Source organism: Numida meleagris, chromosome 2 (genome assembly GCF_002078875.1).
Source record: "Numida meleagris isolate 19003 breed g44 Domestic line chromosome 2, NumMel1.0, whole genome shotgun sequence".
Lineage (NCBI taxonomy): Eukaryota > Metazoa > Chordata > Aves > Galliformes > Numididae > Numida > Numida meleagris.
In genome coordinates this window covers 114,955,636-114,980,920 of record NC_034410.1, presented here as the reverse complement: position 1 = coordinate 114,980,920, position 25,285 = coordinate 114,955,636, and the positions used below count along the sequence as shown (strand labels likewise).

Below are 25,285 nucleotides of genomic sequence, written 5' to 3'. Positions count from 1 at the left end.
TTCTCATAAAGACTTTCTCAGAATGAGAAGAACAATTCACCCTGAGACCTCGTGATCATTTATTTATGTGAATAAATTAACAGAGATATCATCTCATTTTATGTATACATCTGCAAAAAAGCAAAATCATTAGCCTTCTCTAGCATTAGGTTACTATCTCCTCAGGAAAGGGATGACTTCTGTCATTTCAGTTCTGTTAGCACTTTATATTTCTGCATTCATGTATATTGTTTTATTAACACCACATCACGGTAATTGCATTCATGCTCTATCTACCACCTGTTAGACTACAGTAGGAAGCACGGGGTGATAACAAAGCAAATATTTATAAGCAGTAGTGCACTTCTTTATTTGAAGAAAGACTCACTATGAAATCTACCATTTTTTTTATCTACAAGCATCAGTTCAAATAGATATTTGAAGTTATGTTGAGAGAAAAATAATTATATTGACATTCAGCTTTGTGGTCTTTACGAACAATCAGGATTTCATTTCACGCCTTTTAATTACTCTTACTGACAACATGTTTACTACACTTGTATATTTAAATTTGAAGTTCAAAATAGAAAAAGTTCTTAGTTGTCTTCAAGGGTACCTCAATAACTTTAGGTTACTCAAGAAACAAAATAATGGATGCTTGCAGATGAGGACATACTAAAATGGGGTCCTAGCAGAGCAAATCATTCAGAAATGAATCACACTAACTTCTGCTAGTAACAGAATGGCCTTTTGTGTGATTTTCAAGAAAACAAATGCAAGAAAGGCCTTCTGAAAATTATTAGTACAAAAAAGCTATTTTATATATTTAGAAAAGAATGGAAGATTCAGCTTGGCTAATGCTGTTTACACAGTTGTGGTATGTGTGTGGAAAAGAAACAAAGTTCAGTACAGCAGGTTTTAGGACATCCAGGAATTGAGTGCAACTACAGATCAAGATTTTTTTTCCTTAAAAGTTACATCTATATATACATTTCTGTTACAGGTGCATTAATATGGGAAGAAACAAACATATCTGGAAATCTTTGTTCAATCACTCATACTAAAAATCTGTGTTCGCCTCTATTTACAATCTCCTCATTCCCTCTTGTTTTTATTCAACAAAAGAAAATTCTGTCCACAAAAATACTGCCTAAAAATGCTGCTTGTGAATGCTTCCATAAAGTTCTCAGGGGTCTGTATCCCAAAAGTGGCTGGCTAATTTTCTGTTTGGATTGGGAGCCCTCCAGTTAGAGAAAATAACACAGTACTTATATGCCTCAGGACCATTTTCATTTAATAAAAATAAAAGTAAACATCATTTTAAAATAATACCTACAGTAAAACTGATTGTAAAAAATGAGTAGCTTCTGCACAAAATTAGCGCCTCTACTAACTCTTTAAAATGTAACTTACAAACATTGCATAGGCAGTCATGTTTCTTCAGAAAAAATAGTAAACGATCAAAGGAAGCAAATCTTTTATTTGCAGTGAATGCAGACTTCCTGAAGAAGTCTAAGCCTGTAGAACAGGTTTAGACATTGCTCTTGGAAAGCAAGAAGTTTAGATTCTGGTCAAAATTAGTCCACAAACCACAAACAATGGCATAGTTAGTATTAATACGGAGTTGAATTTCCCCATTCTGAGTGCATTTGAAAAGGGGAATCTTTTAAAACAAGAATATTTCTATATCTGGGGATGTGAGCTGTGAAAGTTTCACTCCTAAAGTGTAACATACTGCTGTATTTCAGAATAAAATAGAAAAAGATGTTACTCATTAAACATAACACCTTTTTATTTTAGGAAGCATCACTTAGAGCTACCGTTAATTTTGCATCTAGAATCTTTCTGCATCTCTAAATCACAACATTTCTTCTAGTCATGTTTAAAGTCACACTTCCAGTGACATTTGTGATGATTCTGATCACTTATCTCTCAGTCAGCAGTCCAGGAAGGCTTAAGGCTATCACTGACAATAGACATTGACACATCAAGATTTATAACTGCTGCAAATGTACGAGCCCACCCTGACGGGTGTCCATATCACAAGAAAAAATGTCATAGCTAGCAGATGTTTGAAACTCAGCCCTGGCAGCAGGACGGCACCCTGAATGTGTGGACACCTTACCCCCCAAATTCAGTTAAGATTGTTTTGGGGATCAGGAGATTCAACAGCGCTGCTGTTCATGCTACACTGCTGGAAATGCACTGCTATGACCAGGCTTGTGTGTTCAGCACCTTTCATACCATACATATTTGAGAAATGAAAGCTTTTCCATTTGCCTTTTCTCACATCATCTTGGGAAGCTTTCTAGTCTCATCCCAGATAGCATTTCTAGCTGCTTTTTCTAAGATCTTTAGCCTGCCAATAGGATTGCTTCCAGGTAATCATAAAATCTGCTTGTCAGTCCTCCTGCCAGCCTGCAAGCAGTGCTTCAGATTTCCATTTTTTACATTCTTCAGTAAATCTGCCTCCTGCAGACTTTTGCTTCTAATGTTTGTTTACTTCACAGCTTATAAATAGCTTAGGTTGGATTCACAGTTCCCCTAAGACTGGTTCACCCTGGAAGGTAAAGGGAAGTTAAAGTGCCAGAGGCCCTGAGCGTAACAGAGAATTCAGGCTTTCATTAGAGCATCCTTTGAGCCAGAGCTTTCCCGCTCAGTTGTGTGATGGAACAAGATTGCCCTGTAACAGCAGCCAGGGACAGCTGGAGAGCCATCTCCTGTGTCATAGCATCACATCTAAAAACAGTATTTCCAAGGTCTAGCAACCTCGCTACCACAGCAAAAATCTATGCACTGCTTTCATCTCGCACACCTTCTCCAGAACCGGTTGTTTCCACCTAAATCACTTCTGTGCATAGTTAGAGTATATGCATTAGTATGGTTTGTTTTCAGGAAATGCACTGCTCATTACGGTAGGCAGCAGCCAGCAGCCAAACTTTTGGAAATGTTTTTAAGGACAGCCGGGATGTGTGGAGTGAGAAGAGATGCTTAAAAGCAATAGAGAGTTCCTGTGGCTTCCAGTATAATAAGGCTTCTGTTTCATCTTAAAGTGGAGCCAATGAGAATTAACAGAGATCATTTAAAATTAATGTTTAAACAGCGCACACATCATTACTTTTCTTGTCCTTGTAAGACTTCATATACCACTCCAGTGAGCAGCTTATACTGAGGAGACAGGACTGTAAGGTAACGATGGCATGTAAGTCTTCCTTTCCTTTTGGCTTTGATTTTTTTTTCATAAATATTATTTTTGTTCGTAACATTATTTTCTGCTGCATGTATTTGATTTTCTTCTCTCAGTGCTGTTACACCGGCAAAAGAAACCAACAGACCCCATCAGTACTGGGGCCACTCCTATTCAACATCTTTATCATTGAGCTTGATGAGAAGACTGAGCGCACCCTCACTAAGTTTGCAGACAACACCAAGTTGGGAAGGAGTGTTGATCTGCCAGAGGGTAGAAAGGCACTACAGAGGGACCTGGATAGACTGCATTGATGGGCCAAGGTACACCGTATGAGTTTCAATAGGGCCAAGTGTCAGGTCCTGCACTTTGGTCACAACAATCCCAGGCAACCCTACAGGCTTGGGGAGGAGTGGCTGGAAAGCTGCCTGATGGAAAGGGACCTTGGTGTGCTGATGGACAGTTGGCTGAACAGGAGTCAGCAGTGTGCCCAAGTGGCCAAGAAGGCCAATGGCATCCTGGCTTGTATCAGGAACGGTGCGGTGAGCAGGACTAGGGAAGTAATCCTGCCCCTGTACTTGGCATTGGTGAGGCCTCACCTCGAGTACTGTGTTCAGTTTTGGGTGCCTCAGTACAGAAAGGACATGGAGGTGCTGGAGCAGGTCCAAAGAAGGGCAGCAAGACTCGTGAAGGGCTTGGAGAATATGCCCTACGAGGAGTGACTCAAGGAACTGGGGCTGTTTATTCTGGGGAAGAGGAGGCTGAGGGGAGACCTCATTGCTCTCTTCAAATACCTGAAAGGTGATTGCAGTGAGAGCAGGATTGGTCTCTTCTCGGTGGTGACAGGTGACAGGACAAGGGGAAATGGCCTCAAGTTACGCCAGGGGAGGTTTAGGTTGGGTATCAGGAAAAACTCCGTTACAGAAATGGTTGTTAAGCACTGGAACAGGCTCCCCAGGGAGGTGGTTGAGTCACCATCCCTGAATGTGTTTAAAAACCGTTTGGATGTGGTGCTCAGGGACACAATTTAGCGGTGGGTTGTTAGAGTTAGGATAGTATGGTTTGGTTGTGGTTGGACTTGATGATCTTGAAGGGCTTTTCCAACCTGAACAATTCTATGATTCTATGATTAAGGGCAGAACTCTCCCTGAACTGGAATATTTCCTTCCATAGCCACTCCCCTCTGCATATGCGCAAATGGAAAACATTTTCTAACCAAACTTTTTTTTGTTGTTTGTTTGGTCTGGTTTTAATTTATAAAGGCAATAGTTCAATCAAATGATAGGTGCTTCACAAGCAAAGAAATGTCAAATAATACAAGGGCCTGCTTCAGTTACTGTTCTTTTAAGAAAAACTTCCTCTCACATGTGGTCGTCAGGCTATCTTAATTCTTGGTTTGTAGGTATAACCTTCCATCTCAGTTTGTAAAGCCAGCAAGCAGCTTTTGACCTGTTTTCCCTTCTTTGTTGGAGGTAGGTGTTACAGAAACTTGATATAGCAACTACATTTTTAAAAACAAAATCCAAGGTCAGATGGCTGTCACCCAAGGTCAAAGAAAAAAAAAGAGATGCAAATGGTACTTGACCACCAAGGAAGAAAACCTAAGGGTTAAACGTTCAAATTACACAAACCTTGGCAGGAAGGATTTTATTGTTCTCCTGTTGTTTTCACAGGGAGTACTGAGTGTGTCTGTGAGAACTTCTTATATCTTTTAGTCAGAGCACATTGCTAATGTTTTTGGCAGAAAAATCAATTATTTGGTAGCTTCAGCCACCCAAATTGGCCTTTTATCTTTGATTTGTCTCATTTCTTGGGCTGCAGACTGAACTCTAACATACGCCGTCAGTCAGTGCACTAAGAAACAAAAAGCAACCCAGCAAGTCTCTCCTGAGGTTGCTAGAGAAGAAATTCTTTGCAAGAAATGCTGCCAAGAAATCAGCCACACCAGAAGATAGCAAGAAGCACAGCTGATTCTCATATTTTGGGCTGTTTCACAAATAGCCCAGCAGAGCAACATACCTAGCCTCCAGGAGTGCATGTAAGTAAAAAGCAATTTACAGAGGTACTCAGATGAAACTAAGTCTGTGAAAATGTAGCTAGGACCTTCACTTCATCTTTCGAGACGTGTGACTTGTAATAAAGCAGAGAGGTTGCTAAACTTTTGGAGACTGGCAGCACAAGCTATAAAAAAACAAGCTGAAAACACCGAGCAACAGAAAGTTCCAACAGCATGATAATCTGATGCAAGCTTCTACAAGCACTCTTTTATCAGAAGACAGCTACCACAGAGTCTAAAATGAGCTGCACGACCTCGAGAGAGGTAGGGTGAGATACAATGATGTGCTTTTCTTCCAGCCCCGGTCCCCACAGCTAAGTGAAAATGGTTTGAATCCAATTCTCCTTTATGATGGATAGTCTCCCAGCAAAGAGGATGGCTTGCCTGAGGGCAGGCAATCTGTGCCATGAAATGACCAACAATCTGTTGAACAGAACAAGAACAAATAGATTATAACCCTCTTGCTATGAAAAGAGGTGATCGAAAGAAGACATGGGAGGGCTCTTTTAAATTTGAGGTAGTGAATATTCATCATTCCTCATAGGATGTAGGCTTGTATGTGAGCAAGCCCCATGTTTGAAAGAGCTGAAAAGGCGCTGCTTTGTTGCTGCAGCATGGGGTGACACTACGGAACTGGCCACCACACGATGGTGGAGCTGCCACCACAGATCAAAGAGAGATTAGACTGATGCAAAGAGGACAGAAAGCGGTGATCTGGATGCTTCACCTCACTGATGGTTTTCAGAAGCTGCAAAAATAGGAAGAAAGAATCTCATTTCTCTCTTTTTTTTTTCCTAAGCATTCTCTCATTCCTACTGCTGGAGCACATAATTCAGGATACTGAAAAAGATCTTTCATACAGTGCACTGCAGCAGTTTTCATGTTTTTAAGTCCTATTTTATCTTCAGAACATAACAGAGTGTTTATAATTCTATGGGTTGATTACTAAAGAACCAGCTGCCTTTTCAAGCAAATATTTACAAACTAAAGTATCAATCTCATCACTACTATACACAGGTATGAATTACCCTGATTATCTAAGTAACTCTGAAACATTACTGGCTGGTTTGCACTACTTGCAGAATCTACTCTCAGGAATGTGGTAATACTGAGAATATAGGATCAGGAAAGTAGAGCTAAGAAAGTAAGGTCAGGGAAAGTGGCATATCTAGACAGCAGCAGCCAGTGAGATGACAAAAAAACCCAAACTAACAAATACCTAACCATGTGCCACGAACAGCAAATGTCTTCTTGGCCTCAACAGTGACCAGTTTATGCATGCAGCTTATGCAGCAACTGCTACTCCTTGCAGTTTTAAGCCAGTTAATGTAACTACAAATAACATCCTTGCATGTGAGCCACTTTAGTATTCAAAATGCAATGTATAAACTACAGGGCTTTGCCACCATGAGATGAAGGTGATTCACCCTCATTTTCAGAGGCTAAATCAATGCACAGTCCAGCTAAAATATTTATTTTCTTTGGTTTCTGTGTTGAAAGAGCACAAAGACTTTGTTTAATCATGAATAGGAAGAGCAGTCCACATGCTCAAAGTAGACAGAAAAGCTTCTCCAACACCTCACTGTGAGAAAAAGGACCCAGAGTATTGAAGGTATAAAGCAAGATGTGGAATCGAACATCAGCCTCAGCTCTTTACCTGGAGTTGACCTTAGTTCTGGAAACAAAGCAAAGAGGGCTTTATACTATTATTATTATTATAGTATAATCACCAGGAAAGATTAAACATGTTATTTAAAAATCCAGTCTGATAGGCTGTTTTGGGAACCTGCCAGTAGCTAGTCTATAAACAAATCTGGTGCACTTGAAAACTACAAAAGGGTGTTTTTACTCCCAGTGCATTCAGTAAGCTCGAGCCCAGGAAGCGCATATCTTAGAGGAATGCTAAGGAAGTAATATCTTTCCAACAGATCCTGACCTGTGTCTACATATTTTCAGGGTATTGTAAGAAGCTGCCCTTACAAAGCCAAATACTGACCTTTTAATCTCCCACAACTTCCCAGGAGGAAAAATAGCTTCTCTCTGTTTTAATAATGGTCAGAGCTGTCAGTCTCCTCCCCAAAAGGAGCAGGCATGGCCAAAGCAACAAGCAAACATCTGTTGCTTACTGCAGGTTTCCTATACTTTCATTCTCCGTTCATGCAATAACTCCATAGGCAGGCAGGCAGCCTGTGACTGTCACTTACATATGCTGTGAAGCGTTGGGGTAGAGCTCAGAGAACTGCGGTGCCGAGTCCTCGGGGCCATGAGGTGCGGCGTGGCTGATGACCATCATTATGGGCCTATGCGGATATATCCTCTTGGACATTCTGAAGTAATTAATGCTCTCATTAGTGATTAGGTCTGTGAAGTAGTCCTGTAACACACGATTAACGCAAAGCAAAAGTTACAAAGTGAATGATTAATTAGATCACATACTGTCATGTTCTTATGTTATTTTCAAGTCCTCATTAAAGGGCAGATCAGGAAGTAAAAACATCCCATCAAAGAGATGTGTGACTCTAAGAGCATAGGGGAGACTGAGCAGTAATTACTTTCTTAAGTAGGCAATACCACATAAAATGAGACTGTATTTTGCAAATCAGATACAACAGAATGCATTCAGTATGACAAACAGATTTTGGAATACAATGCTAAGCAATCTTTAAAATGACAGACTATACAAACAAAGGTCTTCCTTGACTTTCATTAACAAAATCACAAAGTAGTAGCTTCCAACTGCAAGAAATCATTCACCCTTTCATTGTTTTTCTATTTAGATCTAAATTTCTTGCATGCTCCTTGTTCAGAGTACACATTTGTGTATGTACAAACTGGGACAAGCTACAATAAGCAACATATTACAAAATCCTTTATCAGAGAAAGTGCAAACACAAATGCAGGGAACAGTTAAATTCCTGCAGGCTCTGTTCTTTTAATTGTATAACTTTAAGCAGTGCAGCTGCTGAGATTAAGGCTGCTACTTGCTAATAAACTGGCTTAACCCACAGCCAAGGTGGCAAATGGAAGCATACGAGGGGAAGGGAGGAAATAGAAGTAAGAAAAAAAGATGAAAACTTAAATTAAACCACCTGCCACCTTGGAGCATTCACTCTTGGCCTGGAGGTCTAGTGTGAGCTTCATTGAGAAAGTGCTGAGACAATGTTTGCAATTTCAAGCACTTCCAGGCATGACTAATCATATGTTGTGGATTCAAGGCCCTGAACAGCTGCAAAAGCAGAGCCCGAGGGACAAGGTCTGTGTCGCATGTCGGTGCTCGGACAAGGCAGCCAGCTGTGACCTCCCTGCTTGCCTGCTCCCTGCCCCCTGCTCCTCTCCTAGGGCAGGCCTGGAGCAAAGGTGCTGGCCCTGGCTGTTACAGTCCCTGCAAGGGCACGGAAGCGGCAGCCAGCGTCCCTTTGGGTTGCAAAATGAGTAATGATAGGAGGGCACCAGGGTTCTGATAATTTTTGGTTTTGTGGCCTGCTCGAATGAAATCTCTGTGTGACTTCTCTCCCACAGCATCCTCTCCCCTCCTATTTCCCTGTTTATTCTAGCCACGTACACAGGGTGTGTGAGGAATGTCTAACTAACCAATACTCTTTCTTTTCCTTTATTTTTTTAACTCTATATAAATATGTAATCAGTATCATGTAATATCTACGGGTGGGGAAATCAGAAACAGGCATCGCAAGCTTCCAATAAAATCTCATTACATGGGTCAGAAACCACAGCTGCAACATCTGTATCATCTTCCGTGAGCCTACAGTCTGAGGAAATTCCAGATTGCTTTCTGCAGGCTGGAAAGCCTGCGCCTCGCACTCCTCAGCCTTTTCAAGACACTTCATGGCAGTGGGCAGGTCACCTTGGCATACTTTCCAAACTTTGTCAAGAGTGCAAACAAGCTCCCAAGTTTTCCAATGTCTGTGTTCTTGCACTTATCTATTCTCCTAGTCATATCCGGAATCGGACACCACAGACACACAACGTATTTTTTTTACACTGTATAATGGGAAACAGCATCAACTAAGGTTTCTTATGTGAGTAATAACTGACAACACACAGCTAACTTTAAAGTTCAGTAGTGCAAAGCACACAGTTATTTTCAAAAAAGTTCTTTTACTGTTTGCTTCTACCAGAGAATCAACGGCTTCTAGCAGAGAGAGAGGGAGGGAGGAATCAACTGCACTGAAAAGCCCTTGGAAATTTTCTTCTGTCCTGTAGTTAAAATTCTCACACAGAAATTGATAGAAATGCCCTGGAGAGAAAAATGACATCTCAATTTCTTGGTTGTAGTTGGTTAATTAATTAATTATCTGGTTAATTAATTATCTGAAAGTGATTTTTATATGGATTAATGATGTGACATTTTAATGTCTGGAAAATACCTTTGCATAATCAAATCCATGCTTCTCTTTGTTACCATTGCGAGAAATGGTGTAATTATAGAAGCGAGAGTTCTTCACTAATCCAACCCACTCTCTCCACCCAGGAGGGATGTAGCTGCCATTGTATTCATTGAGGTATTTCCCAAAAAAAGCTGTGAAGGTAAAAAAAAAAAAAAACAAACAACACACACAAACACATGAGGCTTTGCAATCTGAGTCTTTTAGTCTGAGTCAAAAGCATGCATGAATGAAGACAAAATGTGTTAGAATGAGTCAGAGTCACTCTATCAAAAAACATTATTTTTATATCTAAGAGGGCTTTGAAATTAAAAAAAATAATTTCCTGAATTTTCTTAATACTACCATTTATCTGCCATTCTTGGAATCAAGCACTGATGCGAGGTTTTTTTTTTTTTCTCTTTAGAATGTATATGGTTTCCACGTGAAAGTGGAATAAAAATTCAGCCTCACAGGAAACATCTGAGAAGCGCGTCTTTTGGTTTTAAGCAAATCTTATGATGTTTTAACATTTGAAAGTTTGGGTTTGGCAACCTGGCTGCATGTTCTGGTTTGATGAAAGCTCTGGGAAGCCTGGATCTCCGTCCTGCTGGGCTCTGCCTGGTAGAGCAAGAGGGAATCCCTGCCCTGCTTTGCTGCCAAAACTTGTCTAAGGCAGAAGTAACAGGCAATGTCTTGGAGGTCAACTACCTCTACCTGGTCTGCAAAACTTAGGTGTATTTCCATTAGGTGAAGGTGACAAGGTACAACCCTCTCAGACTGAAGCTTTCAGAAACTGTCATCACACCCAGCAAGTGCTCCTGCAAACTCTTCCTGAAGGAAGTAAAAAAGAAAAACAGTCTCACAATGCAGTAAACTTCCAACTATTGCTGGGAACGCTTACGCCAAAGATATGCAGGAATCAAGAACTGGCCAGCTGGTCTTCGAAGCGTGGATTAACCCTGGTACCCTGGCAAATGCAGCTGTATTGCTGTTTTTTAGTCGTGTATGTACTGTCCTTGCCCAAGATAAAGAAGTTAGTTTGGAAGGCTCTGCTCTGTTTTACTTCTGCATGTGCACTGCAGTGACAAATCATCTGACTCTACCTGCAAATTTGTTTATTGGGATTTTGTTGGCTCCATCTCAGCCACAGCAACACTGGACAGTGGGGTGTCTGACTAACTTCCATGCATGCAATTTTAATTTCCTTAAGGTGTCCAAGCCCTTGGAAGGTCTTACCTGAAGAGGAATGAATGACAGAAACCAATCCCTTTGCAGTGACAGAGCTGTGTGTCAGACACCCATCCCGCTGCAGCCCTAGCCATCCCAGCCTGCCTGGCCCTGTTGCCAGGCTGCCCACAGACAGCTCCTGCCCAGCGTCACTTCCTTGGCTGGGTTCCGAGACACACGTCAAACACCCTTACATGTTTCCTACTTAGGAAATGAAGTCACTTTGGAAAACCTCGCATTCAACCTAGATGCATTCAATCTAACCAAGAAAAGCACATTTGCGGAAGGGCTTCAATAATTCAGATCTGACTGATGTGGCCATGGTGAACTCCTTCCTGGGAAAACTGGTGGAAAAATGAAAATATTCATAATTAAAAGTTTCTTGAGGCAACATAACTATGGGGCAATTGAATCTTTTAACTGCCAAATGTCACTAACCAGAGGTTATAGTCATATATAATGTTTCTTTCCTATACCACGTGGAATGTGGCATATAAACAAGTCCTGCAGACACTAACCCAGACTTTCAGCTCATCCTCCCACAGCCTCTAAGAAAGCAACCTAGCCTCTATCTTTTTTTCCTTTGGGGCCAACCAGAAGTCAAGAGGCTTGAGGTGAAGAGGGTAACTGTGGGGAGGGAATATGTGCCCAGTCCATTGCCTCCCGGAATGGAAACCATTCCTTTCTATAAGGCAGCCAAACTGTGTCAAACTCTCAGGAAGCTGGATTTTCAGGGAATGTGTAAGGGTAAAGGCTAAAACAGTGTGGGAAAAGAAGCCACAGAAAGAGTAGAAGGGGAAGAGAAGTTAAAGAGAGACAACAGTGAAGAGAAGAATGAGAAAGTGAGCATACTGAGCCAAGCAAAATCAAGGAGAGTCTGTGGTTCAGGGGAGATCTGAGGCCAATCCTCCTGAATGCCATCCCAGATCCACCATCTCCATGACCTTGAGGAAGCTCTATGTGCTGCATTCATCTGTAAAGAACTCTGCCAAAGTGCCTCCCACAAAGATGAAAGGCTCTCAAGCTCTAAAATGGAAGTTGTGGCAATTTATCATGTAGAATGGTTTGATAGCCCCGCCTTTAATTAACATTGACTAATACTGAGACCTGAACACTGTTATTTACAGGTTTGCCAAACTTAAATCATTAGTGATGATAGTTTCCGTGCTATCTGAGTCAGGCTGGATTTTGCTATGCGGAACATTTTAGCCAAATAGTTTAGCAATTTCCAAGAAAAAGGCTAGGGAAAGATAAATGAGTTTGCCCATTTAAAACTCTTTGGCAAGCATTTTTCTAAGAAGCTCCACTGTCTCCAGATTTTGAGGTAGCGCCTTTTTAAATAACAGAGGTGGCTATGAAAATCTGTACCAAAATGGCCACGCTCTAAAAAAGCTGTAGCACACAGATGTGATCAAGGAAGACATGTAACAGTTTCTCAGTTGAATGTCACCATGGGTTGTTCCTTTCTGGACTTAATAAAGTCCTCAGAGTTTGAATTTTGACCCTAAAACAAAGAACAGTCGGCTTCTTTCTTTCCTGCTCTCCTTCAAGCATTACCTGAGAGAAAGCCACCAGCATAAAATGCAGAGATGAAAAGTCCTGGAGCATAGGGATGGGAAAAGATAAATTGAATTTAGAAAGGGAAGGGAGGCTTGGAGCTGCTAGGGGGCAATTCATCCTGGAATTTCCTTACTTTAGATTACTTAATTTTGAAACTTTAACAATGTTTTGTTAGCTCCCCCTTGGCCTCCTGAACCCCATATTTTCAGCATGTTATGAGACTTCAGACTGACAGACTGAACCATTCACCTCTGTGTTGGCAATGATTTAGCATTTAATCATAAAAATAATCTGAGAAATGTCAAATTTTAAGCAGCTCCTTGAGTGACAGTTTGCAGAAATAGATGTTTCACCCTGTTGTGGAATAAAGCAGTTCCCATGTCAAACACACAGTAAAGCCCTGAATACTTGTAGAAGCAGCAGTAGCAGTGATAATGGATCGCATTTGCCAAATTGCTTTAACCAAGGGAGGTTTGCTGGTCAAAAGCTCTGGAGGATATGAGTAATTATACATATGAAGGGAAAAGCCAGGTTTTTACTAAAACACAAGACTTCAATCATTTCACCATGGGGTTTTCTAAGTACACTGAGAACTAGATAGGGCAAGTGAGTCACAGCTGGAGCTCAGTGCCAGGGGTTAGCGCCTGGATCTTCACACTCTGAATGAAGACAAGTGCCTGTGTAGAAAGGAAAGCACAGTAGCATCCATGAGGCCAAATATTAACCAGCAAGTAATCACTACGGGTGTCCTACAAGTTTTTTTGTTAGCCAGAGGACTGTACACAAAGGGATAGAATGTGTCATGGGACTGCTTGGGAGCTGACACTGAGATGAGCAAATGTTCTTTCTGGATCCTCACATGCTTGGCTTATAAAGTCAGTGCACATCCTTAACACAACTGTAGCCTGGCACTTGCTGAACTGCCCAAGTACAGACAGTGAATATTCTGCCTTAGAAGTCACTTATTCTCAGTGGTTCTAGAGTTTTAGGAAGCCATTCTTGCTTCCAATTAATAAAACAGAGATTATGACTCAATAGGTAAAAGCCTCATTAAAAAGCAATGCTATTTCTAGGGACATCTTTTCATTATTGTGTGTAATGGCCCCCACAGGGATAACAGGAAAGATAAATGCCAGTTTTTGCATTTTAATAAGACCGATTTTGTCTGTATTCTGGCAGTTTTGCTAACTGTTCCCAGGACACATTGTTATTTTTTAATCACGTGTAGAGTAACTTTGTATATAAAAATAATTGCATTCTGTGTGAGCATGTTCAATTAAGTTTATGCAAATGACACATGGCATGGTGAACAGTTGTATGGGCATCTATATGTCTCAGGAGTGGCTTCAGAATATATGTCTCGTAGGTAATTTGAATAGATTCCTTAATACAGGTTTTTGTTTTCCCTTAATAATTAGCTAATGAGTCCTGAACTGGACTGAGATCGTCAGGGGGTTGCAATTGGCAACAAGAATTTGACCCAGGGGATCTCTAGAGTTTGAAGCCAGGATTTTTACAGCTTAATGTGATGCAAATTCTCACAGTTCCCAGCAGTTAATTTCCCAGCACTTAATACAAGCATTTATGACTAATGTTTACAGCATTACACAACAGAAGTAGACCCCTACCTCCTGTCAGCATTAGTGTATTAGCATACAGGTGAACTGGACTGTGACTACAGGAGGCACATCTCTGCACTTCCATGGATCAAAGGACATATACTGTGCTCCTACACCCCTGTTATTTGTTTAAGTTTATGGGAATGTTTCTGATTTAAAACAAAAGCAAGCCTTTGGAAAGGCATTCTTCTGTAAGGTTTAGTCACCATGACCCAGACAAGAGCTTTAAGCAGTCAGCCCACTTCCTTTAACAAAGTCAGGAAACCATTTACAAGAGTTACAAAGCACTGTTTACATGACATTTCAGTGCTGACACACGGTGACGCCATGCTTTTGGGGACAGAGTCCAACAAAACTGCAGCTTCCAGATTATTCCAGTAAATTCCTCCTTGCTTTCTTCCCATTATGCAAATGATAGCTTAAAAACTGCGAAGTTCGATTTTTCCTATCTGCTGAATGATTATAAAGCATTAGGGTATCATGTCATGAAACTGAAGAAAGTCAGTTCATTATTCCAGCCCTCCTTAGAGAATGAAAAAAGCACAGTCTCAACAATTATTTGAGGAAACTGAGGCACCAAGAGGTTAACCTTCAGCTAGGCCTAAGACATGCAGGCAGCCTGTGGCATTGCCAAGAATATTATTCAGATCTCTCAGTTCCCTGTCTTGTAAATTAACCACAGTAGAAAACCTCAAGTTTTCTACTCGTTCTCTGGCTTTGTGGGTCTTTCCCACTTGCTGTCAGGTTCCCTTGTAACCAGAAAGAGCATTAAAGGTTTTACAACTCAGCAGTTGCAAAAGGCATTAGGCTATAACTTGATATACCAATCGTTAGCCTGGGTGATGTCTTTAACAAAGCTTGTATTATGGGCCAGCCTGGTAGCACTTTCCAGTACTGATGTTGTCTGACACTTCTCATTATAAGACCCTGTTTTCAGTTGCTTATAAGTCTCTCATACTTGGACAGAAATTTTCCGCACTGGATGTCTGCCTCGGGCTGAATTTTTTGAAACTTCTTAGCCTGAACAGTAGCCACCTTTGAGAACCATAGTAATGGAATTACATCTAACATCTGAAAAAAATTATGTGAGCTTTCATTTGATAGCACTTCCACATTCTGCAATGAGAGCACAAATTCTGTCAAAAAACATGATGGACTTTCAGTCAAGGAGGCATCTTTTATCATCTTAGTTAACCCTGTCCACATTTTTGCTCAGTTTTGAAAAGAACACTGTAGTTTGCATGGGCACCTTGGGGCATTCCCTGTCCACCTGTGAGTGGTGTCAGCGGGCGGGAGAAAGTTGATTGAAATGCAGAGGGCAGGAGGTGAGCAGATAAGGACAAGCAGGTTGGGGAAGGGCCCCAGGGGAGCTAGCAAAGGAACTGAGAGAGGGGAAAAAGCAGGGGAGGCTCAGGGGCCCTGGACAGGGGATGTCAACCGAGAAACTAGACAAGGAGTGAAGAAAGGGGAAAGAAGGTGACTGACAAGGCAAGGGGGTGGGAGAAACTGATTTGCTGAGTGGACTGGAAAAGGAGATTGCTAATGGCAAGCAGTGGGAACAGGACGTGTCTGTCAGGACTGACTAGACGCCAGGCAGGGAAGGAGGGTGGAACGACTTGTCGACAGACAGGCTGGAGGACAAGGCTCAGAGCAGGGCTCAGGAGGCCTTGCAGGGCCTGCAGGCCTGAGCTTGTGCATTGAGGGGAGACAGAAACGCAGAGGAATTAAATGTTTGGACACTGGGAGTACACAGCAATGCCTGTAAAGGTCTCTTGAGTCTCACTGGTGTATTCTTTTCAGTAGCACTGGAACCACCTCACCATGTATGTGATCAAATCCCACTCTGCATAGTTAGCAAAAAATGCTAACTGTGAGATCTGAGGACTGCATCCTTACCAATGTGGATGTTAGAAGTCTAGCTTCTTTTGCAACAGAGGAAAATTAACCTTTCAAAAAGTGATATGTTATAATATAGTTTTGTCATTTGGCTGCATGAACAGGAGAGATGGATTAGTTGCACACACAATGTTCTACCCAGATTTTCTGAAAGGAAGAACTTGAATGTGTAACCTTGCTAAAAATCTTTTATTGTATGGTTTTCTGCACAATGTTTAGTAGCACAGAGTTCTGTTTTAAGCATGAGTAGGCAAACATGCAGTAGCTTTTGATGATGTCCTGAAACCAAAAAAATGTCTCACTTCAAAAGTATTCATAGTCAGAATGAGAAAATCTTGCTCGTTATCCTCTTCGGCCTTTTCTCTCATCCATATTTCACTTTTTGTGGACAATTTGAATATATTCAGCATATTTCACTTTTACTTGAACATTTCTCAATTTGACTGAAAGTGCAATTTTACTCTGAGATGTATAAGCACATTTTAAATTATTTAAATTATTAACAATTTAAATGATGTTTGATGCTCCCCGGCCTCTTTTATACCAATTAAGGAAGAACCTAAAGCATGGGATTCTCTCTCCTTTTCTTTATTTTCACTTTAGAAATAAAAAAAAAATCAACAGGACTCACTCCCTGTATAATCATTCCCACCTGTGTATCACATCCTGACGCCCTCTCTGTTTTGCAGTGGTGTATGATGCAGGATACAAATTGGGCCATTGAAATGATGCAGATTAAAAGTAGTGTATGCTGTCAGTGAATTGTACTGTAAGGCCATTAACAGGAAACACAGGGGCTTTGCCTCCAAAGGAAATGTATAATCTATCTACACCTTCAAAAGGAATTGTTTCTGCACCTTTTTTCAAAGATTAACTTGTCCAGTGTGTCAGAATGAATTGATGTACAGTTTAAATACTCCTCCAAACTGCTTAGCCTTCAATCTAGTCACCTCAGCATTTTATTAGTTCTTTGACCACTACACTAAGAAAGGTACCCTTAATTGACAGATGTGAACTGACGTACAACAGAAGCTGATGTGAACTGTTGAAAATATTAACTAGATGTCAAGGAAATGACCTTTTCTTTTTCATCATGACACAGTATTCTGTGACCAATGTCAAAAGAATACAACAAGAAGCATCTTGTTGTCCCACCACTTCTAGAGTTCTGAGTTTTACAAACATGAGTATTTAGAAATTAGCATTCATGTTGCCTAACTTTGATATTTCGTCATTTCTGTCCTATAAAAGGCTGAGAATGCTATCAGGACATTTGCATGCATGAACCCTAAATCTTATGCTGATCAGTTTATACTTTTGAGCAAAGAATAAAGTTTTGGGAAATATGTCCTCATAAAGACAATTAATCAAATTAGTAAGCATATAATTGCCTAATTTGGTGATATTTGGTCTTTCAAGTGGAACTGTGTAAGAGGAGAGCCTGATCCTGAGTTTGGCCTGTTGAGGCAGTCAGTGGTTGCTGAACCAGAGCAGCCTCTTGTTCTGTCCTGCACAGCTACATTGGCTGTGAAGGGCTAAGAGGAGAGAGGGTTAGAAGGTAATCATTTTCTAAGGTAGCGCTCAGCAGAGAGGGCTCTGAATGCATATGTATGTTAAATCAGGAGGAAAAATTTAAATGTATATTTCTCTTAAGATATTCAAAGGGATGAAAGGTAAGGTATTCAAAGGTACACTCTTTGCTGGGTAAGGAGCTGGCTGGAGGGCCAGGCCCAGAGAGTGGTGGTGAATGGAGTTAAATCCAGCTGGACCAGTCACGAGTGGTGTTCCCCAGGGGTCGGTGCTGGGGCCTGTCCTCTTCAATATCTTCACTGATGACCTGGATGAGGGCATTGAGAGCACCCTCAGTAAGTTTGCAGACGACACCAAGCTGGCAGGAAGTGTTGATCTGCCTGGGGGTAGAGAGGCCCTACAGAGAGATCTGGACAGGCTGGATCTCTGGGCTGAAGCCAGTGGAATGAGGTTCAACAAGACCAAGTGCCGGGTCCTGCACTTTGGCCGCAACAACCCCAGGCAACACTACAGGCTTGGAGCAGAGTGGCTGGAAGGTTGTGTGGAGGAAACGGACCTGGGGGTATTAGTCGATGCTCGGCTGAGCATGAGCCAGCAGTGTGCCCAGGTGGCCAAGAAGGCCAATGGCATCCTGGCTTGGATCAAAAATAGTGTTGCCAGTAGGAGCAGGGAAGTCATTCTCCCTCTGTACTCAGCCCTGGTGAGGCCCCACCTCGAGTACTGTGTCCAGTTTTGGGCCCCTCACTGCAAGAAAGACATTGAGGCCCTGGAGCGTGTTCAGAGGAGGGCGACAAAGATGGTGAGGGGTCTGGAGCACAGGCCTTATGAGGAGTGGCTGAGGGAGCTGGGATTGTTCAGTCTGGAGAAGAGGAGGCTCAGGGGGGACCTTATTGCTCTCTCTAACTACCTGAAGGGAGGTTGTAGTGAGCTGGGGGTCAGCCTCTTCTCTCTTGTAACTAGTGACAGGACGAGGGGGAATGGCTTCAAGTTGTGCCAGGGGAGATTTAGGCTGGACATTAGGAAACACTACTTTTCTGAAAGAGTGGTCAGGTGCTGGAATGGGCTGCCCGGGGAGGTGGCTGAGTCACCGTACCTGGAGGTGTTCAAGAAACATTTAGAGGTAGCATTGAGAGACATGGTTTAGTGGGGTTGTTGGTAGTAGGTGGATGGTTGGACTGGATGATCTTGTAGGTCTTTTCCAACCTAGCTAATTCTATGATTCTATGATTCTATGAAACTTCAGCTGATAAAAATGTAAAATCCTACAGCATACGAAGGATTGACACACTATGTAGCAAGAAAATGATGGTTACATTTATGTCTCCTAGATATTGGCTGTGCTGCTGTCATGGCTCACTCTTCTATAATACTAAAATAATGCTTGGAGGCAGATACACTGAATTGTAGAACATCCCTCCTTGCCTACTGGAAGATGCCAAGGTTCAGGTAGTGCACTCCTTGAGTTTTCCCTTACATTTGTGTAAGTGTACAGTAGTGTGATCTGACAGTGTTGAAGGGCACATCTGCAAGGCATCTGAGAATGTACTGAAAGGACAGGGAAAAAAAAGAGTAAAAGATAGAAAGATTAAAAAGATTAAAAAAATAAAAGACTTCAACAGTAGGGAGCATTGGAAGGATTGCAAATAACCAGCACTGGAAAGGTCTAAGCAAAACTTCTAACTCCTGCATCTAATAATCTTGCAAATAAAATTTCTGAATCTTAATAGCTGATGAGATGTTTCTTGGTCTCAAAACTACAAGATGAAAGAAAACTTCTCAAGCTTTTCTGACAATTTCCATGAAATTTGAAAGTAATTACAGAGAGACCCTCTTTCCTCCTCTATATGAACAGCTGCAGTCTACATAATAATAACAAATGTTTCATCTCTGAAGTTCTCCAGAGTTGCTTTGTTTTCTCTTTCTACCTATTTTGTGTATCTTCCCCTTTGATTTTCTACTGTTAGTCGACATTCCACAAGTTCTAGTTTAATTTCACCAATTTTGTGGATTTTCAAAGTCAAGAAGCTGTGCAGCTGACTCATTTCTGCTTTAGCATAGAGCTGGTGACTAAGGAAAACCATAAACATTGCAACATCATTAATTGTTTTTGGATTTTTTTAATGATAATTAGAAGCAAAAGTAATTTTGGTTTGGCAGTGTTGTTTCTGAATATTGTCTGCCCTGTTCCCTCACAGCACAGTTCCTCCCTGTGATTTAGCACCGACGTTTTAAACAAAGGATGTTCCCAGGAAATGCAACATCTCTATTAGGTCACTTCAGAGTAGAACAGAAGTAGAACAGTAGAAGAGAAAAAGGAAAGAAAAAATGTCTGTTTTTTGTCAGGTTTTCCCACTGGGCTCTAATTATGACTGCAGTTTATTACAGCACATTTCAGACCTCTCTTTAAATGGACTGCTGTGCTTGCTTGGAGTCCTCGTGGCTTTAGCAGGACTCTCCTCATAAGCAGCCAGCCCTTGTGTGATCAATTGCAGCGTAGAGGGTTTAGTTAAGGCTGAGGCAGGTTTAGACAGCGAATGCTTTATAAATGTTGGAAACTATCTGGTGTGAACAGAACTAAGAACATTGTATAAACAATCTGCCACCCCCTTATTTCCACTGGCTTATATAATTATTTGACCCTGTGCAAAAAGTGAAAGCTAAATCCTCATCATTTCAAACAGAGAACCAGATTCAAGGTATAGCACATTGTCTCAACTGGTATATAGCACTGGGGTTCTCCAAACTTGTTCCTTTTAAGGTTGGCCACCAAACAGCAAGTGGCCTTTGGCTGTTCACTTTCTCTTCCTCTGTCTCAATTGCCCTCTGAGGTGAATACTGATTTTCTTTCAAAAACCACAGAAATGCACAGGGTGAATACCTACAGCGTCTGCAGCATCAGCACAGAGTCACGACGAGCTCGTGTGTCATGTAGCCATTCTTTTCTCCCTAGCTACCTTTTTTCTGCTCCCAATTATTTCTGACTCCCAGGTATTCTCGAATCATTACAGTTTTATTAAACCTTCTAGCTCTGAAATGTAAATTATTAGTTGGTTAGTGGACTTTTGATGACTTTTTAATGAGCAACACTGTCCTTGAAAAATGTATCATAAGTTCAGCTGTTAATTAAGCTGCAACTTCAGGAAATAGTTGTGAGGTAATTGGAAAGTGGGCTCATCTTACAAAGAGTAAATTAGTAAGTTCTTTAGGGCCATATTACTACAGGGTCAAACAACATGCTTTGGTCAGAAACAGAATTTCATTAATGTATTTTCATTTGCTTCCATGTTCTTTTTCTCTGTCCTGCCCTTTGTTAAAACTCAACTGCCCTCCTAGTTTCAGGACTTGTGTTCCCTCAGTCTGTCTCTGAAAAGGCTTTTCTTTCCTTTTTTTTTTTTTACCACTTTGTTCCTTTCCATTTCATAGGACCAATCTTGCATTTAGTAGACATCTCCACATGCCTTCATAATACACAGCGGTGCAGACTTACCCAAAGCAGAGCATTTAGCCCCAGAAGGGCAGAGAGCTAGTGACAGCAAAGTCTGCCACAGCTGTCCAGTTTATGCAGGAGCATTCAATTCTGCAAGGGCTATATGACAAGTCAATAAGATACTGAACTTTTTAAAGAACAAGAAACGTAGATTCCTCATGAAGGGGACGCTGACCAAGCAGAAAGGTTTTATGGTCATTTCCGCACCTTTTCTAGCAATTATTGTCAGTTTGCTCTTCCCTCTCTTTCTCCTCAGAGGCGTTGGTGCTGACCCTTACTTAGGTTTAGCAGTGCTGTACTCTGACAGCAAGTTCACAGAAATCAGCTCAGTAGAGACTGGAGTATTATTCAGTGCGTGTGCTGGGCTCAGAGAAGATAAATATTTGTTTGTTTTAGCTTTGTAAACAGGATGCAGAAGCTCTCCAGAACTACAGAGAGAGAAAGAAAGAGTGAGCTGTCTGTGCAGTGAAGAAATGATGGCAAACAGGCAGATAAATGTGAGGCTCTGGCTATAGCAGCATTAAGAGAATTAGGACAAGCAGACAGTGTGGAGACATTAGCCTGATATATGTTTTGAAAGCAATCTGTTCTTATGCCTAAACCACTGATAGAGACAAACTTCTTCCCTACCAATTACATTGTAAAGAACACAGCTGGCACTGAGATCTGTGTCTACATGGTCCTGTAAAGGAGAGTCTTTGTAGTCAAACGATGCTTCTGGACAAATTGCACCCTGATGACCTCGCACAACTCTCAGAACATGGGAAGGGGAAGTCAGGCTGGAGCCTGATGTGTCTGCAGATTGAATCTTAGGTGATAGGTGATGCATAAATGAATCAGGTTTTACATCAAGCTGAAGCACAGATGAAGGGAATAAGAAGAGTTCTTTGTAGACAGGAAAGAGATCTCCTGACTACGGAAAACCACCAGGAATTTACAAGAAAACTATCAAATCTTATTGGCGCACAGTAGAACAATCCTTCTTAAAGGCATGTTTCTATTCATTCTCAGAAAATGCAAATGAAGTATCGCCCCATGGCTAAGCTTAAATTATAGCATTCACCTTGTTTCACTCCCATGACAGACACTTTACTCCTGTGAGGTCTTTGGCACCAGTCCCTCGTCTGGCCCTGACATCTTCCCCCAGAACTGTTAGCAGCTGTCCGCAAGCAGGCCATAACACTGACCATAATCATGGCTGGAGCTGCCAGTTCAGACCCACAATGCCACGAAAATGCACCTCTTTCTCACTAGGTGTAAATGCCTAACAGCTTATTTCTCACCTGGGACATCTGAGCATGAAAATACGCTGCTCCATTACAAAAGAGGTTCTTCACATGGCTGTTAGCTGCCAGTCTGGACCAGTAGGCCGTGCCACCCCCCCTCCCCACAACACTAAACACTTCTTTATAAACCCAATTCTGAACAATAGTCACTTCATTTTAGACAGTGATTCAAGACACCTTCACTTGAACAAGGAGCTTGTGTTGGTTTAACTCTTACCTGTTCGATACCCAGTGTTATTGAGATACACGGCGAAAGTGCGTGGCTCGTGAGTGGCCTGCCAGGAGGGAGAAGAGCAGTTTTCATTGTTGGTGTATATGTTGTGGTTGTGCACATACTTTCCAGTCAGCATGGAGGAACGTGATGGGCAGCACATCGGGGTGGTTACGAAGGCATTGATAAAAGATGCCCCTCCGTTCTCCATAATCCGTCTGGTTTTGTTCATCACTTGTAAGGACCCTGCAATAAGTGGAACTGATTAGCACTCTGCTGCTAAAAGCAGTTAGAACATACTGAATGCTATTTTGTGATTCAAAGCAGAGTATCAGTGATTAGCTTTCTTTCAGACATCAGTCTCTACTACTCCGTAACTTAGGTAACTTTAGAAGATAAGATAAAATCTTTTTTTATATCAATGAAAAATATTTTTTTAGGATTCCAGAAAGACTGAGTTTGGCTTTTTTTCCCCTCAGGCTTCAAAACAAAGCTGAAGTGCAGACTAATCTAGAAATACAGCATTAGAACTTCAGAGCTGTATCAAATTTATAGGTCAACAGTTCTTCAAACACTGCTCTAGGAAAACAGTATTTTATACAGACTGCGTCAACATGCCAATAAAATGTAAAATTCTGAAGTTGCTAATGAATCTACTACAATTTCTTCTCTTTTATCAGATAATCAGAGGGAGAGAAGAGGACAGAAAGATGGAGGGAGGAAGGGAAAGAAGGATTAGATGGCTGGGAGGGGAAAGAGAGAATTTGGTAGTGATGTTCGTATGGGGAAGTTTCTCTGGACTCATAATCAGCATGGCTGGCTCCAAAACTAACACATTGTGCTCGAAGTCAGATTTTGGAGATGAATATGTATGCAAAAAGTATTAGCAAAATTCAGCACCTTTTTCAAGAAACTCTTGCATTTTCAACACACTTTTGCGTTGATTCAATTTAAAGATTTTTGGAGGTCATTTAAAACATCTTTAGAAAAAACGAGGTGAGGCAGGCAGGGCTTGCACGCTTCTGACTGCAAAAAGGCTGAACAGTTCCTGATAGAGTCTGTCAGTACTTGCTGACAGCTGTCAAACTTTGCTCTTTTGGTTATCCAGAAGAGCAGAGATTGAAGGGTGAGCGTGAACTGTGGGTATGTCAGTATGCAGCCAGGAAACATGCCTGCGAATTTTAATACTTACACAATTTTGGCTGTAAAAAGACATTTCTGGAATTCTACTTTGTTTTTCTCCTTTGGTTTTACTATTCATTTTTCGTAATTGACAGCAGTCAGCTTAAATGTAAAATTAAAATTAAAAGCATTGACTCCACTGATAGAATAAGAGTTTTTCTTGGTGGTTGTGCTTTGATCACTTAAAAAACAATGACAGAGTTTTAAAACCAGGAAAGAAATATCTGTAAAAACATAAAACCGCCAAGGATGTTCAGCTTTAGATGTAAGCAGTAAAATCTTATGAAGTATGCTATTAGATAACGTTCAGCATGCTCTGTTTTGCTTTTGGGCTAAAGAGTCAGTGCTGAATGTGAATTTTTTTGCATCACAACTGTTTCATTAAAAAAAAAGAGGAAGAAGCAGTTAGTTCTTGAAATGGTTTATGGTTCTTGAGGGACATGGTTAGTGGGCATGGTGGTGATGTGTTGATGGTTGGACTAGATGATCTTAGTGGTCTTTTCCAACCTTAATAGACTCTGTGATTCTGTGATTGTATGATTCTTGAGTATTTCCTCGTGGAGTACCAATACGTGTGTCTTTGAGGATACATTCAGTACCCTGAGCATAAATACTCAAAGATTCATTTTGGATTCTTCCTTTTTCAGAGACCTTCTTCTCTAAATACAGAGCATCTGCATTTGTGCTTTCCTGAACTCAGTACAGATAAAAACCACGTGTTTAGAGATACAGAGAAGTAAGATAATGACTAAGAGCTCCCTGAGCACAAAAGGTCTTCCATTTGTGAGTGGGAGTGTTTCACTGAGTTGTTAAGTAAAAATCAAATGAGAGATGTTTCTCATTCTACATGTCTTTATTTTGGACACAAGGTTGGCTTTTTCTTTTCACCCTCCCTTTTTTTTTTAACATAGCTCTCTCATTTTTGAAATGTCAGTTTATGACAGAGCTCCGCTGCAAAGTGCTTGTAGGTATTCGGATGGGAGTGCACTGCTGTGCTACTCTAATGCATGCTAACAGCGGCAGGGCCGCTGTGCGCTTTCATGCCTCTCTGCATTGGAGATGAATAGTTGTTAGAGCGCTTCCTCATTCCTCTGCTTGGTCAGCCCTCTACTCTTGCAAACCTGCTGTTTATGAGCGAGTTTTTCCTCCAGGTATGCACTTACTGACACTGATAATAGATTTAGCCCCTCTGGAAATTCTGGAATAGACACTTCAAAGCAGGTGAGACTTCCTCATTTAGAAAAGAAAACATAAGCAGGAGATAAAACTTGTTCGTAGAAGTTATAATCCTTTGCTGTCTGTAGCTCTCCTCACAGCTTGTGCTCTCTACCATCTGGCCCACAGTCTTCGGGGCATGCAGATTCAGGCGCTGTCTGACAGCAGGATGCTCGCGCTCTACATGACCAAGTGGGAAGCACCTGAAGGGAACCAGATAACTGGGAACAGCCACTTTGGACACAGAAATGAGCAAGTTTTGTCAAACACAAAATTCAGTGTCACCTCTCCGTCTATTTTCCTCATATGTTGAGAAATGTGTGGTAACCAGGGTTTCATAAAGAGTCATAAAGCTGCTATAGATTTTCACTCACGTGTATCACAGGTGGACATCTCTACAATGGGACAGTCAAAACCATCTTGTCTTAATTTGTTTGAAAGCAAAGCTCATGGAAAGTGATGGAC

At 41.3% G+C, this 25,285-nt stretch overlaps 1 protein-coding gene across 13 annotated transcripts in view; it reads right to left on the bottom strand.

Moving 5' to 3' along the window:
• Nucleotides 1-25,285, bottom strand: part of SULF1 (sulfatase 1) — a 156,229-nt gene that overhangs the window by 40,518 nt on the left and 90,426 nt on the right. For all 13 annotated transcript variants that reach the window (XM_021386502.1, XM_021386504.1, XM_021386511.1 and 10 more), the window contains 3 exons: nt 22,430-22,669; nt 9,608-9,759; nt 7,427-7,596 (listed from right to left, as the gene is read on the bottom strand). In XM_021386502.1, coding sequence (XP_021242177.1) covers nt 7,427-7,596; nt 9,608-9,759; nt 22,430-22,669 — 562 coding nt within the window. The remainder of the gene's footprint in view (nt 1-7,426; nt 7,597-9,607; nt 9,760-22,429; nt 22,670-25,285) is intronic.